We start from the raw sequence: 20,052 nt of genomic DNA, 5'->3' as shown, positions 1-20,052 counted from the left end.
CACGGCTGCCTCACAGCATCAGGGACCTGGGTTCAATTCCAACCTTGGATGACTGTCTGTGTGGTGTTTGCACATTCTCCCCGTGTCTGTGTGGGGTTCCTCCAGATGCTCCGGTTTCCTCCCAGAATCCAAAGATGTGCAGGTTAGGTGGATTGGCCATGCTAAATTGTCCCTTGGTGTCCAGGTTATATAGGGTTACGGGGATAAGGCAGGAGAGTGGGCCTAGGTACGGTGCTCTCAGACTCGATGAACCAAATGGCCTCCTTCTGCATTGTTGGGATCCTATTCTATGACACAGGCTACTTCATATTAAAATAAACTCCAATCCATCTTTAAAACTAGCATACTATATTTGCTTATTAACCTTGCATGGTGATAGGTCTAACAAGAGTTTTTTTACAATTGTCATTATGTATTGAATTGCAATTTATAATTTTGATATTTCAAGACCTTATGTGGATTTGTTAGCTGCCTGTTTTTCTTCACGTTTTGGATGACCGAGGGTACAACATTTCTTGGGAGCACTGTCTGCCACAGCCCCGCCTCACAGTACATGCTTCCCCCTCGCGCCACACTCCATCATCCATTTCCTGTTTTTACACCCAGTGGGTAAGAGTTGAGGAAATTAACCTGGGGTGTTTTAGTACTGTAATCCATATCTCTCACAATGTCAGACCAACTTTTGCTCAAAACGGAGACAAGTTACAATGCAGTGCATTCTGCATACAACCCAACAATCCGGTCGACCACTTGTGTGGGGCCAGCTAGTGTGATCTCGCCAGCAGGAGGTCTGGAATAGTACAAAGGCATGCAACTGCCAAGCAGCTTTCCCCAAAAGGTGTTCAGCTGCTAAGTGCCTCTGGTTTGGTGTAATATTAGGTGGCTGACCTGGTCTGCATTAAGATGCTGGGGTTTAGGGGTTGAAATCCAGGGTGTCACCAGCCCACATTATTTTTCGAGAGCCTGAGGATATCTCTCATTTCTCCAGGGCTCATACACAAGTTCTAAACTTACTTTTTTGAGGACTATTCTGAGCACCTGATTTTGAGTACAAAATTGCGCCAGGGGCTTTCATATATCATCGGGCCCCAGTTTGCATAGGTTGGTGATGAGGTCATCCTCATCATAACATGAGTTAAAATAGCTGCAAAACTGCTGGCAGATTTACACTATTCCTTAATTTGCTTAACACGGCCGCCCTTTTTATTTATGTTTTTAAGAGTTTTCTGGAGTCGCATATTAACTACCCACTAAATGCACCATAGAATGCAAAGTCCAGTAATTAATTGCGCAAGCACTTTTTTAAGTTCTGTGATTATCAATGTCATACCAATTAACCATTTGGCCTAATCAAGTGTGGATTCTCATCCCTTGTTAGTAAATTGCTCAAGATTTTTTTAAACTCAAATTTTAAATGTCTATATTTCTTCTCACTATCTCCTTTCTCTCTCAGTCCAACCTTTTCTCTCTTTATTTCTCCTTCTCTTCCTAATTTAAATCTAGTTCACCCATCTTACATACTGTTTTTCTCTCGATGCTTAAATCTCTGTCTAGAGGACTCTCCATTTACTGAGGTCCCAGATGCCCCATTGCTCCTATGGCATTATGATCAATTCTCACGTCAAACAACACAAAAATATTTCAAGCTGAATGGCGCAGGAAAAAGTCTAATTAAAGGTTATGAAGTTCATGAAACTCTGCAATATATCTTTCCCTAACATAGCTCAAATCATGAAATGAGTGGTGTGACAGATCTGTTTTAGATGCTCTATGCACTTATGCAGCCCCAATAAATAACTTATTTTAAATATATCAACATTTCCTAGATAGCACATCATCTGAAATTATCAAAGATATCACCTGAATACTGGTACCAGTAATTTAAGGATCTCACACTAATCATATCGGAGGAAGAAAATAGCCATAGCCTAAAACACGATCGTTAAAGATCTAACTTAGATGCGTAGTAGCAAGAGCTGAGTGTTGCATATCACCATAGTTTTACATTCTGTCCATTATGGGTAGGTTTGAGAAAAGTAATGTAAAGCTATCCCAAGTAAATAATGTAAAGCTATGAAGTTGTCAATTGCTTTGTCCTTGACTCTAGTCACTACCTTATAGTATTTAAGTAACGGAATTAGATGAATTTGCATTTCATTCAGCATACAGCATCAAAGTAAGAACATTTTAATTGAATTGAATAATGTAAAATGGGAGGATGATTAGTGAGACATTAAAGCAATCTGTCCATTTTCCAATTTAACACATTGTTTGAAACCCCAGTTAGTATGTCAATACTTGGTAATTATGAATTGTATTTATTCCATCTTTTGAGCAGTGCTCATCTTTGGGTAAGTATAGCTGTATTAATTAATCAATTGCCCAATAGGAGAGCTGGTAGTCATCATATATCAATGTATGTCATGGCTTCTTAATGAATTATTCCAACAAATCCTTTTATTTTTAAAAAAAGGGGTCTATCTGGGAACATTTAACTTTGAAATAATTTCAAAGAAATAATTCACAGAATTGACAGTGCAGAAGGAGCCCAGTCAGCCCAAAGGAGAAGGACTGTTGATTTTGTTCTCATTTAGTAGCGGATCTGCATTTTCTCCCCGTGTCTGCGTGGGTTTCCTCCAGATGCTCTGGTTTCCTCCCACAGTCTAAAGATGTGCAGATTAGGTGGATTGGCCATTCTAAATTGCCCTTAGTGTCTATAAAACCATAAGTCATGGGAGCAGAATTAGGCCACTCCGCCCATCGAGTCTGCTCCACCATTCAATCATGGCTGATATTTTCTCATTGCCATTCTCCTGCCTTCTCCCCATAACCCCTAATCCCCTTATTAATTGAGAACCTATCTATCTCTGTCTTAAAGACACTCAGTAATTTGGCCTCCACAGCCTTCTGCGGCAAAGAGTTTCACAGATTCACCACAGTATGGCTGAAGATATTCCTCCTCATCTCTGTTTCAAAGGATCATACCTTTAGTCTGAGATGGTTTCCTCTGATTCTAGTTTTTCCTACAAGTGGAAATATCCTCTCCCTGTCCACTCTATCCAGGCCTCGCAGTATCCTGTAAGTTTCAAGAAGATCCCTCCCTCATCCTTCTAAACTCTAACGAGTACAGACCGAGTCCTCAACCATTCCTCATACGACAAGTTCTTCATTCCAGGGATCATTCTTGTGCGCCCCCTCTGGACCCTTTCCAAGGCCAGCACATCCTTCCTTAGATACGGGGCCCAAAACTGATCATAGTACTCCAAATGGGGTCTGACCAGAGCCTTATACAGCCTCAGAAGTACATCCCTGGTCTTGTATTCTAGCCCTCTTGACGTGAATGCTAACATTGCATTTGCCTTCTTAACTGCTGACCGAACCTGCATGTTAACCTTAAGGGAATCGTGAACAAGGACTCCCAAATCCCTTTGTGCTTCTGATTTCCTAAGCATTTCCCCATTTAGAAAATAGTCTATGCCTAAATTCCTCCTTTCAAAGTGCATAACCTCACACTTTTCCACATTGTATTTCATTTGCTACTTCACTGCCCGCTCTCCTAGCTTGTACAAATCCTTCTGCAGCCCCCTTGCTTCCTCAATTCTACCTGTCCCTCTGCAAATCTTTATATCATCTGCAAACTTAGCAACAGTGCCTGCAGTTCCTTCTTCCAGATAATTAATGTATATTGTAAAAAGTTGTGTCCAAAAATGTTGGGTGGGGTTACTGCGTTACGGGGATAGGGTGGAGGTGTGGGCTTAAGTGGATGCTCTTTCCAATGGCCTCCTTCTGCACTGTAAATTCTATGAAATACTGAGGATTTTCTCATTACCAAATTTGTTTCATCAGCTCAAAAATAATTTTTAAAATGGAATCGGATACATATTTAAATATTTTCAGGGTTCTGGGGTAAGAGCAGCTGAGAGGTTGGGGATTGGTGCGAATGAGTCTTCCAATAAATTGAAATAGCACCTTGGATCAATTGGCTGTCTTCTGTGCTGTAAGAATCTATGATTCCTTTCTATTATAATCATGGCTATGGTCCTGCATTGCAGGAATTCTATGGTTCTATACGTTGTGGCAATTACATTAAAAGTGAGCAGATCTGCAGTGGGTTATTTTTTGAAAATAAATCACTCCTTTAATTTTGGAAATCTGATAACATTTGAAGATACTAAAAGTCTATTTAGCGTTTAAATTTTAACATATGCAGTGGCCGGCTGGTAGTATCTGTTGTGTTGTGGTAGGGCATGTTTGCCAACTTGGCTGGGCCCTGAGTTTGGAGTGCCAATTGGAGCTCAGGCAATTTAACATTGAGGACGAAGGGAAGCTGGCACGCGAGTCGGACTGCACATTCTAATCCATTAGGTGCAAAACATTTTGCATACGTTTCATCCTTTCATCACCTTCCCAACCTACCTTATTCCTGCTTGATATTAGCTATTTTCCTTGTTAAATGACCTGAGTTGCTTGCCGTTTGTGTGAGGGATGTAATGCAAACGCAGCTGTTGTGCAAACCATCTGCTCAGTCTGTTGACCAGGGCTTGTCGTGCAGCGAGAGTAGATGTGAAGGTCATTGTGCAGAGTGAGGAGTGGAAGGAGAGGAAATGCTAGAAAAGTATCATATATTAAATTAAATTTTTTATTATATTTGAATTTTTATTATGCATTTAAATGAATTTTATATTAAATTCCAGCCATTAAATCTCAGTTTAATGACTTGCCCTGTAATTCTTTATAAGAAGACAGGATTGGGTGCGGGAAGGTGATTTTAAGTTTTAAAGCAGTCATGGGGCGCGGTCATTCTCCGCTCCCCACGCCGGGTGGGAGAATCACGGGAGGGCCGGGCGACTCACGACACGCCGCCCTAGCACCCCCCGCGATTCTCCCACCCCCCCGCTCGGAGAATCGCCCGTCGCCGTGAAGACCGGCGATTCTCCGGCCCGGATGGGCCGAGCGGCCTGACGTTCCTGACCTGTTCACGCTGGCGGCAACTACACCTGGTCGCTGCCGTCGTGAACATGGCGCCAAAGCTTTGTTTGTGGCTTGTGGGGGGCGGAGAGGGGAGTGAGCACCACGGCCGTGCTCGGGAGGGGACTGGCCCACGATCGGTGCCCACCGATCGTCAGGCCGGCGTCTCCAAGGGACGCACTCTTTCCCCTCCGCCGCCCCGCAAGATCAAGCTGCCATGTCTTGCGGGGCAGCGGAGGGGAAGACGGCAACCGCGCATGCGCGGGTTGGAGCCGGCCAACCTGCGCGTGCGCGGCTGACGTCACTTGGGCGCCACCGTCGTGTCATTCTCAGCGCGCCGCCTTGACGCAAGCGTCAAGGCCCGGCGGCCAAGATTTACGGAACGCTGCTCCTAGCCCCCTGTGGGGGGGGGGGGTGAATAGGGTGCGAGGAGCGGCCTCTTTGAGGCCGTCGTGAAACTCTGCCGAGTTCACGACGGCCACCCCGATGCCACGCGGGAGCGGAGAATTCCGCCCATAGTATCCCCTGTACAAAGAGCAATTCGGGCATGAACTAGGTTGACACTTATCATTAGATATATTTGTGGGCTGTTTGCCACTTATGTCCCAGAAAAATGGGTGGTTGGCAGTTGAATATCGGGGGTGGGGGCACCATGGTGAGTTATTAGCTTAATTGGATGTGCACACTGCCTATCGCTCAAAGTTTGTGCTGCTTACTCCTGCAAATCTGTTATAGAATCATTTTGGAATTGAAAAATGAAAGAAAATGGTGTCTGGGCAATTCTCCATCTACCATAAACACAGCAGGGAAGTTGGAATATGTGAAATATATTTAACCAGATTTTTTTTTAATGTTACTACCAATTTATGGTATTGCACATTTATAACTTTACTTCATAGAAATAAATAAATCAGCAGATAACAGGACAATTCTCCTAAAAAAAAAATGACCGTGTGCATTTCGGGGAAGAAAACCAGTGAGGATTCCGCCGGCTGTTCCAGCGGGATTCTGATCACAATCCACCCACTTAGTCATTTTCTTGGAGTTTGGGGCGATTCTCATGGGTTTAGTTTCAAACATTGGCAACACCCTCAACCTTTGACCCTGGAGGGGCAACTTCTCTCCCCTCTGCCCCCCCCCCCCATATCACTAATTGCCTGGGTTGCCCCCACCCCAACTTTCATGACCATGGCCCCTCTCAGGCTCTGCATGTTGGCTGTGCCAACGTGGCACTGCCTGGTTGGCACTGCCGGGGTGCCTGTCCCTCAACGCCAGGGGGTCCCAATTGCCTCTGAGCTCTCCCAGCACGGCCATCATGACTAGTTTCCGTTTTTGGAAACCTGTCATGATTCTCACTGGCCACGGGCGATGCCGGTGGTGGGTGGTGAATCCCGGAAGCTGGGAGACTCCGGCTTCGAACAGGCTGAGCGTATTTAAACCGGTTTGAAGACTCATTTGAACATGAGAGTCTGGTTGACGCCTTGCAAGGGAGCGAGCCAGATGGTGCCGCGGGCCGGGAACATCGCGCTCTCTGTTCGGTACCTGGCACAAACCCTGTTTAGGTGCTCTCCCGCGATTCTCTGGGCATAGCGGCAGGTGTGCCGGGCACAATGGGAGGGGTAGGGGAAGGATCCCGCCCAAAATATTGGTCGTGCAAAACAATTTCTGGCGGTCTTGCAGTTTGCTTCCCATGGTTGGAGCTTTTCATTCCCTTTCTCTTATTTGTTCTGCATTCCTTCATTCATACAGATAAAGCAGAGCTGCCAAATACAGCCAATGTAGAAGTTGAAGTGACACCTCCAAAGGATCCTCCCACAACAGTGCAGAACGGAAGCCTGCCCAATGGAGCAGATGTTACAGCAGGGCAGGTATGTGTGTGTGCGGAGACATTTGGGGTTGCTAGAAAGGTAGAAGTTGAGAGTCTGTGCACCAGCACAAAGCAAGGTTGATATTTGAACAGAAACCACGGGGGTGGGAGAGAACGGGTCGAACACTACTTAAAAAAACAAATAATTGGTAAACAAGAGCTCTGTTTCACTACAACAACACAGACATAGCCTGGGACTATTCAGCCGTTTCTGTGGCGGGATCGTCAGGTCCCGTTGACAGCGACCCCTTAGTGATGGTGGGTGTGAACCATGGGGCACCCCGTTGACAGTGGCAAGCCTTCCTGGCCCCGCCATGGACAAATGACGGGCCCCCCACTAAACACACCATGAGGAGGGTCGGTAAACCCCACCCACCATGTAAGAATATAACTGATTAAAGAACGAGTCAGCCTCAGTTGCAATGCACGAGTGAAGGATTTCTAATGTCTGTTTTTATGTGAGTATGCTGCTGTTCTCTGGTGATTGAAACACATTTTCAAGAATGAGACCTTTTGCTGATGCCCAATAGGGTATGTATTATAATAATTGAAAAAAAGCCATTTATTGAATCCAGTACTTTTTCTGCTAGTGTCAAATACTGCTGATATGGAATAATGATCATATTTGCCAGAGCACAGACTAGGCTTCCTATGATCAGGATAATTATTCTTTGGAATTACAAAAACGGGTATTTAGTCCAATATTTGCAGGTGTTGCAGCATCTATATTGGCAAGATGCCTAACTTCACCCGCATAGGTGCAACCTCCTGAATACAGAGACGACTTGACAAAGATAAATAAGGCTCTTGTAACTTGCCCTTTGAAGACGATCCTAAACCATCGTGACAGGGTGAATTATACCAGGGCTTGTTGAAAACTGGTACAAAAATGGCGTTATAATTTGTGACACCTTGCTTGTCATCGGGGTTGCCTCAGCAACTGATTTAGAGTTTTGTGTGAATTGCAAGCTATTACAGCCTTAATGATATATTTATTTAGATTACCTTAGCTTTTATCACTGAAGAAAGCCATTTGCAAAAATGATGAAGCATTAGATTTTGCCATTTTTAAATATTTGTTATTTCCCTTTGTCGAATGAGTCTTATTACCTGCAATAGTTTTGGCATCCCTTGCAGAGTAAGCCAGTCACTTGCAGCACTTGTTATGTAGGCAGACAGGGCAAACAATTTTTATATAGTGCAGGTCGCACAAACAGAAATTAAACAAATGACCAAGTGATCCGTCTTTAATGGTATTTGAGAGCGAAATACAAATTCAGCATTTACCTCACGTTCTTAGGTGCCTTTTAGAAGGTGGTGATGAGCTGCTGCCTGTACTGCTGCAGTGCAGGGATAAGGGGTCCTGGATTTTCACCCAACTGTAATGAAAGTCAGAATGGTGGGTGACTTGGAGAAAAAGTTGAGTGTGATTGTATTCCCATGCACCTTGATCTTCATCAGGTTGAAGTCCTGGGTTTCGGAAGTTGGGTGTGTTGCTGCGGTGCATCTTGTAGATGGTACACACTTCTTCAGCTATCACTTGCTCATGAACATGATTGTCCACCTAAAAACTCCATGTCACTGGTTATGGGTGTTGTGGGTTATTGTGTGGCTGACGAGCCCAATTGTAGAGCCACATCTCTGACTGCAACCTTGGCAGGTCTTTCTGGGAGGTGGGATTGATCCACGGACTCGATCGCTGGTGTTCTTTTCTTAGGCTCCATTTCTGAACCTCCCCTTGCCATTGGGTGTTCCCAAAGAATTGTGTCCCTTCAATCAGGAGGTTCCGCCAAGTCAGTCACATCTGAGCAAGGGTTTCCCAGGCGTTGACATCTATGTTGCATTTCTTGAGGTCGGCCTTCAAGGTGTCTTTGAAGTGCTGCCATTTGTCCTCGTGTTTGTTAGTCTTCCTTGAGCTGGGTGAAGAAGATTTGCTTCGGCAGTCCTTCAAGGACGCTGATGTTAGGATGCCTGTCTTTCCAGAATCCATTTGGACAGCATTGCTGGGACTTGTCCATGTCTTGAGGTGACATCTGTATGCAGCCCAGGTTTCTGAGCCGTAGAGAAGAGTTTGGAGGATGGAGTCCAATCAAGGGTCATACTTATATCCAAGATGCTGTTGACTTTCTTGTTGGAATTACATCCTGCAAACTGCAGACGATTCCACCACACCCTGAACGTTTGTAGAAGGTGAGTTGGGAGTCAGGAGGCGAGTCAGTCACTTCACAATACTCAGCCTTCCAGTTGCATTTGTTGCCACATGTTTATGTGGATGGTCCAGTTAAGTTTCTGGTCAACGATAAACTCCCGGATGGTAAAAGTGTGGATTTCAATTGTATTAATTCTGTTGAAAGTCAGAAGGTGGTGTTAAGATTCTGTCTTGTGGGACATGGTCACTGCCTAGCATTTGTGTTGCGCAAATGTTATTTTCCACTTACCTGCCCACGCCTGAATGTTGGCTAGGTTAGGTTGCATACTTGCCTACTTCAGTACCTGGGGAGTTGTGGATGGAACTTAATTCTGGGAGAATCCCCAATTCTGACGTTATGATTGAGAAAACGGTATTGATGATGCAGCTGAGGATAGTAGAGCCTCCATTGCTGTTCTGAAGAACTCCTGAAGCAATGCCCAGGGCCTCCAACTACCACAACCATCTTTTATTGTTCGGAGTACGATTCCAACCACTATTTCCAATTTTATTAGGATTTCTTGATGGCACACTCAAGTCTAAATGGTAACTTGATGTCAAGGGCTCTCGATCCCATCTCATTGAGAATTCTGCTCTTTTTCTAACAAAAAACATTTTATTAAGGAATTTGTGATTTTTTTAACGATTTTGAATTCCAGCATAACACCATAAATAACCCCGCCCCAGCCAACAACCATACCCAGCCAACATGGCTCAGACACACAGTTCCCCATAATTCTGCCCTTTTAATGCGTATTTGTACCAAGGCTGTATGTGGTCTGGAACTGAGTCATCCTGATAGACCTCAAACTGAGCATTGCTGTGTGCTGCTTGATAACACTGTTGATAATTTCTTCCATCGTTTAACTGATGATGGAGAGTAGACCAAGAGAGCCACGATTGGCTGAATTGGATTAGTCCTGCTTTTAATGCATAGGACATACCTGGGCAATTTTCCATGTTGTGTAAATTCCAGTGTTGTTGCTGTACCAGAGCAGCTAGGTAGAAGAAGAATCATAGAATCACTACAGTGCAGAAGGAGGCCATTCGTCCCATCCGTCTGCACTGGCCCTCTGAAAGAGCACCCTACCTAGGCCCCCTACCTATCTCCATAACACCCTACCTAGGCCCCCTACCTATCTCCAGTAACCCCAACTATCCTTTTGGAGACTAGGGGGCAATTTAGCATGGCCAATCCACCTAACCAGAAAATCTTTCGACTGTGGGAGGAAACCGGAGCACCCGGAGGAAACTCGTGCAGCACGAATAGAACATACAAACTCCACACAGGCAGCGACCCAAGGCTGGAATTAAACCCGGGTCCCTGGAGCTGTGAGGCAGCAGCGCTAACTACGCCACTACAGTGCCACCTAGCTAGAGCTGTTGGGTGAAGCGATGTCAGCACTGGAGATGGAAGTTCTCCTTCAAGTGAAACGGATGGGGATGAGGGCCTCCCTTACCCTCCGGGCTTGCCGGACCCTCACCGCTAACGCCGGTCCTGCAGCCTCTGTCTGGTTCTGCGGTTCCCTCCTGCCTCATCCTCTAGCCCCTGCTGATCCATCGCCACCACCTAATCTTCCTTTTCATCCTCCTCAGTTTCTGGGGTGGCCACATGTTCCTCATCACCATCCTCCAGCTGGTCACACCTCTGCTGTGAGAGGTTGTGGAGGGCACAGCAGACCACCACAAAGCGGGCAACCCTCCGGGTGGTGTACTGAAGTGCACCACCGGAGCGGTCGAGGCATCGGAACTGCACCTAGAGTCCGATACATCGCTCAATCACAGCATGGGTGGCAACATGTGCCTTGGTACATTGGCCCACCGGGTCTCCGCCTCGGTCTCTGGCCTCTGTGCTGGCTTCATTAGCCAGGTCTTCAGTGGGTACCCCTTATGTTGCCCAGCCTGGGGTAGTCCTTGAAGGGGCCGGGGATGACTGACTGCCCAGGATGTATCACACGCATAATGTGGTGGTCACACATGATCTGTATGTTGAGGGGGTGGAACAGAAGGTTTCTAATATTGTAGGGCAATCCCAGATGGCTCAGTGACCTGGGCATCCAGGTGATGGCAGAGAAACCTACTGCCCGGGCATCCTGTTGGGCTTGGTCCATGTCAACGTTGATGTAGCTTTCCGCTCGGGTAAAAAAGGCATCTGTGAGCTGTCAGATGCATCTGTGGGCTGTGACCTGCAAGATGCCACATAGGTCCCCATTCAAGCCCTGGAATGGTCAGGGCTGCGGTGACCTTGACGGCGACCGGAAGCGGGTGTCCTCCTCCTCCATGTGCCAAACCCGCGAGGACATGGCACAGGTGCGGCACTGTCTCCTCCTTGAGGCAGAGCCTCCTGCAGCACGCGTTCAAAGGACTAGTGACTGCTATACACCCTGGGACGTTGCAAGACTCCCCCTCTGGGTCCCTCCCTGGCCTGATGGGCCGCTGGGTCCTCAGGGTGTCAGTTGGGGTCCAGCAGGTGGGCTACCACCTCGAGCACCTGCTGATGCTGCTACTGCCGCAGTTTCCGGCGTCTGGCTGCCCGGGCTAGTAGCAGCACCATCAGGGCAATTTCTGCTGGCTCCAAAATCCTACAATCGCGTTCAATATCTGTAAGACATTGGTAGAAGGTGTCAGACTTACAAACAGCGGTGGCTCCCACCTCTGGACCCTCCATTCGCCCATTGATCCCCCCCCCCTCCCCTCCCATCTGGTGCTGGTTCCCTCCCCATGGCACTCACCCACCCTCCGCTGTGGACATGTCCCTGGGGCTGTGTCCCATCCCCTGGGTGCTACGTGTGTGGTGTTGCCACCTGCAGTGTTCAGGCACAGTGCCCAGGCATCTCTCTGATTGAGATGCTTGCCAATGACTCCCACATGCTACATGACCCACCCACCCACATGAATCCACTTGGGTTGTGTGAAATGCTCACTTAACCATGATTGTCAATTCCCTATTCGCAATAGCCTTCAATGGCACGGCCAGAGGCCTCGGCAGTCGGTGGGGTTATAGGTGCAGGCGGGCAGGGACAAGGGTTGCCCCGCAATGGATACACGTGGTTCAGGGGTTGGCATGGCTGCCTCCTCAACACCTTGCCCCACCTCCCCATGGCAGCCCACCCCTGTGGAGGGTCAACCCCGCCCCCCTCCTATCAAAGCCGAGAGACCCCATCCCCCTGCCAAGCACTGAGGCGGCAAACCCAGCGCCCCCGGGCTCTTTCACTGTGAGCAAAGATGGCTACTCACCTCGGCTCCCACAGAAGCCCTTCTGCCAGGTTCACGTTTTTAAAAGGAGTACTAATCAGTGCCAGCGTGAGCACTTGCTTGGAGGCCAATGAACCATGGGAGGCTGTTGGATATGGGGCCTCTTGTTAATTGTATGGAAATGGAACTTAAGTAGTGATAATTGGTTTCTTGTCATGTATGCCAAGATCCCAATTTCACCTACGGGAGTGGGCTGGTTGCATCGCAAACTTTGGCGCCTGGTTCTCGTTTTCTGCCTCGCCCGTTATTCACCGGCCTTGTTTCGCCTGAGCGAGTGCCCATAATCTACTAAGATCCCCAGCAGGATCTACCACACCAATTCAATTTCAACCGCTGTCCATTGCCATTAGGAGTAAAATTTGGAAATTCTATTTTGTTAAAACAACTGCACCTTGAATGATGACCAGGTTTTAACAGTGAAGAAGGTGGGGTTGTTGTAAAATACGCCATGTCAATTAGTGCTGGGTGGGACATGCCTTAACCAGATTTCAAGACGGAAGTCAAGCTGCGTGGGAACAGAGCTCGCATTTCAAAAATGAGCATTTGAAAGGAAATATAGATGATTATGGATACGATTGAATCAGACTTTACTTGCCCCTTAGATTTTTTCAATTAGTACATGGGTGACCCAGCATCAGAGCATTGGCAGCTTTTAACGGGTGGCAATTATTATTTAGCAGCACTCCGCAGTTATGTCGGTTTCACTGTCATTACCAGGAAGGAGTAGGGTCACAATTCTCCTGTCAGGGGGCACACTTGAGAGGACCTGAGGGTGATGGGCACCTGTGGGAAGGGTATCCCCATCAAGCTGGCAGCACTCCGATAGCATGGGCATCTTGCATGCTGGAGGAGGTTATACAAGTGAAGAGGATGTCATGATATGCAGACATGCACATAATGATAGACAAACAGGCAACTAATGAACACAGAGAACAGGACATGACCAATGAGCAGGCAGGACACTCGGGTGGGATCTCACTATAAAATCCATGAGGCACTCACACTCCGCCTCTTTCCACTGATGAACATCTACAGAGTGAGTCAGGGTGTATGTACAGTTACACACCTCCAGCAGGTGGCTAAGAGCTAGTCTGGTTCAGTCAGACAGAGTAACCACACTTAGGTTAGCAGAGAGTCGAACTCGTAGAGAATTGTGCTAACTGTGCTACTGGTTTAATACATCAGATTGAACTAACTTCAAGGTCTGGAGTATCTTTTGGTCAAAGCTGCATCCAGTTGCAGCCTGTGTTATCCCAGAGTACATAACACATCAGAGGAAAACCTGAGAGGGGGGGGAGGAGTGGGGAAAGGGGACCAGACAGAAGCAGACTCCCCTACACCTACAGGGGAAGCCTCATATTGGGTAGGGAGGGGGGCGGTGGAGGCAGAAAACCACAGAGGCGACCCCAAGCAGCGACTAGGTACGGGTAAGGTGTATAGACAATGGATAAGCTACATACAGATGTTAGAGCGGCAAGTTTTCCAGAGACTGCCTGGTGATGAAAGTGGTGAGCTTTGGTTATATTGGTGATCATCCGTTACCAATAGCTCTTGGGGTCATTGTGGTCCTGTCATTCTATGCCTCTGGTTCATTTCAGGGACCCATGTGTGGCATCTACCGATCAGCTAAACATCACTGCAGCAGTTAGTGACAGGTACCTTCTTCAGGAGGTCCAGCCAGTACAACAACTTCTGAACTGATGTGGAGAGTCAGAATAAGAGTACCGGGGCAGCAATCTTCCAGGTGCAAGGTCTCCGACTCCATGCATGTGACCATCAAGGCTTCACAGGCCAACCAGCAATTGGAAAGGATTCCACTCCCTCAATGTCCAACTCACTGTAACCACCACCAAGCAGACATTACAAGTATGTGTTTGGTATCCTGGGAGCAATCACAGCGCTTACCTTCTCCAGTGGTCGTTCCCATCCCCATCCTGGTTACTCATTGAAAAGACGGTTGCCGACACCAGTGAGGATTCCAAGGGCTCAGACTGAGGAATGCTATAACACGAACCATACTGCAACCCGAGCCACCATCGAGCAGACCCTAGGCCATCTCAAATTGAGATTCAGGTGCCAGGAGCAATTGGGTGAAGCCCTTCAATGCACCTATCCAGAATCTCCCAGACAGTGGTGATATGATGTGCTCCACCCAACCTGGCACTTCAGAGGGGAAGAACCTGGCTGCTGAAGACATGGTGGAGCATGAGGTATCCTCAGAAGACGTGGTTGAGGAAGCTGATGAGGAGCCAGCACATCCTGTCAAATAAGGGCAGCTTGGAGGGAAGCAAGCTACACGACAAGGGAGACTCTGAAGGCGCTTTACTCGCATGTCAATTGACCGTACCAGTTCCACCAACTAGCCACATAAATATCACATTCCAAGCACACAAAAGCCACGTGCAGGCCTCCTTGTTCACTAACACCTGTTGCCCTTATGAAGTGCAAATGAAAAGCATGCATGCCCTGATCATCCACAGCCATACCTGGCTTGGCCCTTGCTACTCGCATTATTGAGTGGCCAGCAACACTGCATTGAGACATTCATAAGCCAAAGTAAACATTTATTACATTCAGCATAGCACACACGCAGAGTATCATCATTGTTATGAGCACCCCTGAAGCCCAGTCTACTGTGCTTTCTTCAATTGCTCATGAATGCTCCTACATGGTGCTCCGCCTTTTGGTGCCAGCTGTGATCGAGGCAGGTTGCTGACCTTCCGTGGCCGCCATTGTTCTTGACACTCTCTAGCTGCCTGAGGCCAGGAAGGCCCCAACATGCTGTGGAGCATCATCACAGCAACTTGAGGCACAGGTGTCACTGGCAGAGGGACTGAAAAGCCATTGTTCACATTGAGTGCTCGAGCCCAGAGGGGGAACAAAACATTTCGGACCAATATTCTTATTGCCCTGATTAAGTAATATTCCATTTTAAAGTATAGAAGACCAGTTTGAACAAGTATTCTTATTTCCCTGTTTTACTGGGGGGTTTTTTTCTCGTGCTTATCGAGAAGAGGAGAGCAGCCACTCATCTTCTGTTGTAAGTTACACTTGTATCTCCCTGCTGACCCGAGATGGACAAGGGCCTGGTGGAGAATTCCGATACCTCATCCCCCTTTTGCCTTGTCACTGCTCACTGGAGCTGATGGACAACATGATGAATGCAGGTCTGTGCACACCTCTGCCTCCACTGACTGTTGCCATTCTCTCACTGGAGGAGGCCATAGGTGGAGGCGAGGCAAAGATTGCAGCTCTCATGGCCTAGATGGACTCCTTTTCTGAGCCAGGGTGTGGATACCCTTTGGGAAGATCTGGAAAATATTGCACCTCCTGCTGGGCTTCCAGCGACTGCTGATGACTCCAGGGGCACATCATCTGCTTGGGGCTCAGAAAGGGCCTGGCCCCTCACAACAGTCTCCGACAGCGGTGTCAAGTGTAGTGCTCCAACCAGGTTGTGTGCCTGAATCTAATTGCAAACAGTAACACACTTGAAATGTAAGTGTCCACAGTGGTTGAGGATGTGGGGGAAATGGTGCTGCACCCTCTGAGGATCCCTCCTCTTCCTTCGATTTGGACAAGTCTTCCTCAGGGATGACTGATCTCCATTCCCTGTGATTGGTTTGTGAGAGAGAACAGGATGATCAGCACCTCTTTCCCCCTCCAGGCAGAAGCAGCCCACAGAGACGCCTGCATCACGCTTTGCCTGTATACTGAAGGGCACAACCACCCCTTGTGCTCATCCATGCCCAGTTTAGAGGTAATTCATCCTCCTAGTGATTGCAGATGTTGAGGAAGGAGTTCTGTGGAACGGCCGTCATGGTAACCTGCATTCCAGAGCCTCGTTCACCATTGGGGTCAGGAGAGTGATGTATGGAACACCACTCATTCACCTCTTGAGGAGGAAGGAAGGACAATCGTCCGGGTACAGCATAGCACCATTCCCTCCACCAATGCAGATACTTTCACTAGTCATTGCCCCCACCCCCAGACTTGTTTTGTTCCTTGACTATCGACTTACAAGGGCCACTGGTTTCAGGTGGACGGAAGGCAGTCTCAGGCAGAAGGAGTCTGATTGCTGGCAGAAGAGGTCTGGCTTCAGGCTGAAGAGGCAGAATCGCTGGCTTCCTGCTGGCCACTATTTGATTGAGGGTTCGGGCGTTGGCAGCCATTTAAAAATGTTGCCACATCAGATGATAACATGGTTACCTCCTCAAGGTCAGCAACTAAGCTGAGTGGTCAGTGACTCTATTAATTGCCCATCCAACACAAGATCACTCTGCAAAGCAAGGGTTGGAGCATGAGGATCATTGGCACTCACTTCCAGCTCTACCTGTCCTTTCTAACTGTGGCCCAAAAAAGTCTGGCTTAGGCTTGAATGTTCCATACAAATTTCCATGTAGCCATTTTAAGTGTAGCCCAGGAATCTGCAAGTATTTTTCTTCTTGTTCACGCAACTGAGTTCAATAAACTTTGAACAAAAATAGAAGCCCTACAGTGTAGAAGGAAGCCATTCGGCCCATCGAATCAGCACCAACCCTTAAGAGCACACTACCCATGTCCACTTACCGTCCACCCCACCCTATCCCTGTAAACTGACCTGCACATCTCTGGACACTTAAAGGACAATTTATCATGGCCAATCCACCTAGCCTGCACATCTTTGGATTTCAAGGAGGAAACCGGAGCACCCGGAGGAAACCCACGCAGACTCTGGGAGAAAGTGCAAGCTCCACACAGACACAGTGAACCAAGGCTGGAATCGAACCCAGCTCCCTGGCACTGAGAGATGGCAGTGCTAACCACTGTGGCACCATGCTGCCCTGTGGGTTATTCTTATTCAAGGTTGCATTAAGGGGCTTTGTGCTGGCAAGTGTCCTCTCATTGCTGCCTAATAACAGACTGGCCTGTTCACAAACAAAGGGCACTCAAACTGACATGTATAAGCACTGTTTGAAGCAACAGGCCAAAACATGGTGGCCTATAAATCCATTTGTGCCACGTTTGATCTCTGTCTGCGACCAAATAGGAATGAAGCCCCTTGGATTTTGGCTTTATTTGTCAGACCAGTGACTGGTGTTTCCAGGCAGCTATGTTGCAAAGAATATTTGAATATGGGGTGGGCTAGATGTATGTAGGAGTCAGTGGGTGAGTACGGAAGTAAGTAGGGAGATCAGGAGATGGAAGCTAAATGTGGGGGGGGGGGGGGGGGGGGGGGGGGGGGGGGAAGGAGGGGACTGGAGGGTGGAGATTGATAGGACGGTGGTTAGTCAGCAGCCATCCATAGTATGGAGCTTGAAGTTTCCACGTTCAGGTACACGTTTTTAATAAAACGTTCCCCCTCTATGGTCGTCTGTTTAAGCATTGCTGGTTAGGCTGCAGGTTCTGCCGGCTATTCTCATGCAAAACATTTTGGTAAAGGAGGTATTAAAACAGGATTAGGCCCCTTATTTGCATATGGAAACGGCCTGCTACACATTTTTACCCTGAAGCGCTTTTGATGATCATACCAATATGGCGGGCTGTGCATTACTGCCATAAAATAGACAGAATCGTCTGATCCCACAGGGGCAGACTACAAGATGGGACGAGGAGGAATTTCTGAGAAATGGAGATTGGATCTCTCTTCTCTTCCCTCCCCCCCCCCCCCCCCCCCCGCCATGTGCCATTTGTCGACTGATTTGGGAATTCCGCGGGATCTTCCCAGCAGTAGACAGGCACCCACTGGGCCAAACCCAGCAGATGCTCCACCCTCCTGCTCCAATCCTCAAGCTGAAGGTGCTCTTGCGTTCACCTGCCAAGATTGACAATGCCCACATCTGCCGGTGGGTGCCTACAACCTCCATTGGCTGCCTCTGGGATCGGCCAACTGGGTACCCTGATGGGCAGAACATTCCTCCCAAAATGTGTGTAAGCTGCCCACAATAAGGGATGCTTTAGCAACTATTTATGCTTCTAAAACAACTGCAGAATCATTGAATTTCCAGGTTAATTTTTCCATCTACTCAGGCATTTGGGAGTCCTTTGGCTTGACCTTCACGGATTCATTTTAATCACACTGGATGATTATAAATGCAACAATTGCTTTAAGGATGTTGTTATCCTAGCACACTGAAGTAGCTTTCTGCTCCTCATCTGTAATGATTATAAGTGGAATGACTGCACATTTGACAGGTGTGCTTGACAGCTTCAGATAAAACCACAATGACCTTGCAGCACCTGCAGTTACATGGACAACGGGGCATGCTGGGGAACCCAAAACTTTTTTTTTTTGTTAAATGAGTGTTATATGTGAAAGGAATCCTGTTCTCTCTCACAAACCAATCAGATTCTATCAAGAACATACAATCCACTAGCAGTGAAAATTACTCCTAGTTTCGAGGGGGCGGCACGGTAGCACAGTGGTTATCACTATTGCTTCACAGCGTCGGGGTCTCTGGTTCAGTTCCCGGCTTGGGTCACTGTGCAGAATCTGCACATTCTCCTCGTGTCTGCGTGGATCTCCTCCGGGTGCTCCGGTTTCCTCCCACAAGTCCCGAAAGATGTGCTATTGGATAATTTGGACATAACTGAATTCTCCCTCAGTGTATCTGAACAGGCGCCGGAGTGTGGCGACTAGGGGATTTTCACAGTATCTTCATTGCAGTGTTGATGTAAGCCTACTTGTGACAATAATAAAGATTATTATATAGCATGGCAAATGGTTATTTCTTTTCCCACCTCTTGCACATAAACAGGTGAACGCTCTTGTACTTGGTTCTTTTATGAAATTTCATTCTGTTAATAGTTAAAATTCTACAATTAAAAAACTATTCATATTATGATTTTACATAGAAAAAATGATCCTCGCTACTTGCTTCAATGGCTATTCACTTTCAAAACCAAGTTATCCCATTTGAGATACAAATTAACTTATGTTCCAATCTAAGGTACAGCTTACTACTTCTGTATATTTATCATTATAGTTATTTTACTCACTTTGTTAAACATATGCAAGGATGCACCAAGAGTGTGATATAAATTTTCATTAATCTTGGTCTAATAGGCATAGAAGCAGACCAGATGGGGGAATATCTCCTGTTCACTAAATATAACAATCATAAATGCATTCGGTACAAAACATGTTTACGGTTTCTATGCTTACGGTTAAATTGGTCCCTTGCAGCTTGCATACAAAAATGGTCCCAAATTTTTAAATGGTAGAAGATCTTTGTCCTCTTAACTTGGTTTCCTCTGATTTGGCAATGTATCCACACCCTGCTCCAGATGAACTGATGGTGAGGAAGAAAGCTGGACAGCAGGAAGATATCAATGCACTGGTCAGGTGGACAGTAAAGTGGCCAAAGGAATTCTGCCCATGCATTTGGGGAGGAGAAACAGGGCAAGAGAATACCCCATAAAAGTTATGACAGAGGGACGCTGGAGTATATGTCCACAGATCCCTGAGGGTGCGGCTGGGTGGGTCAATTGAGTGTTGAGAAAGCTGGGATACTGTCCTTTATAGCCCTGCACAAATGTAAGAGCAGAAGGTTTAATGCTAGGACTGTACAAAACACTAATTAGGCCATAGCTATAAAATGGAATACATTCTGATCACCAAATTTCAGGAAGGATGTGATCATGCGAGAATGCAAAGGAAATCGACAAGGATTAAGCCGGGAATGGATAATTTTAGCTGTGAGCAACAATTAGATGTGCTGAGGTTGTTTGGAGCAAAGGAGGCTGAGGGGACATTTAATTGAGATATATAAAATAGAGGAGCCTCAATAGAGTGGAT

At 47.1% G+C, this 20,052-nt stretch overlaps 1 protein-coding gene across 9 annotated transcripts in view; it reads left to right on the top strand.

Annotated features, from left to right (window-relative positions):
* LOC119970269 (sodium/potassium/calcium exchanger 2-like) overlaps positions 1–20,052 on the top strand; it is a 360,708-nt gene that overhangs the window by 277,924 nt on the left and 62,732 nt on the right. For all 9 annotated transcript variants that reach the window (XM_038804609.1, XM_038804617.1, XM_038804615.1 and 6 more), the window contains one exon: positions 6,718–6,836. In XM_038804609.1, the coding sequence (XP_038660537.1) occupies positions 6,718–6,836 (119 nt within the window). The remainder of the gene's footprint in view (positions 1–6,717; positions 6,837–20,052) is intronic.

This window comes from Scyliorhinus canicula, chromosome 8 (genome assembly GCF_902713615.1).
Source record: "Scyliorhinus canicula chromosome 8, sScyCan1.1, whole genome shotgun sequence".
NCBI lineage: Eukaryota > Metazoa > Chordata > Chondrichthyes > Carcharhiniformes > Scyliorhinidae > Scyliorhinus > Scyliorhinus canicula.
This window is presented reverse-complemented; position numbering and strand designations above follow the sequence as displayed.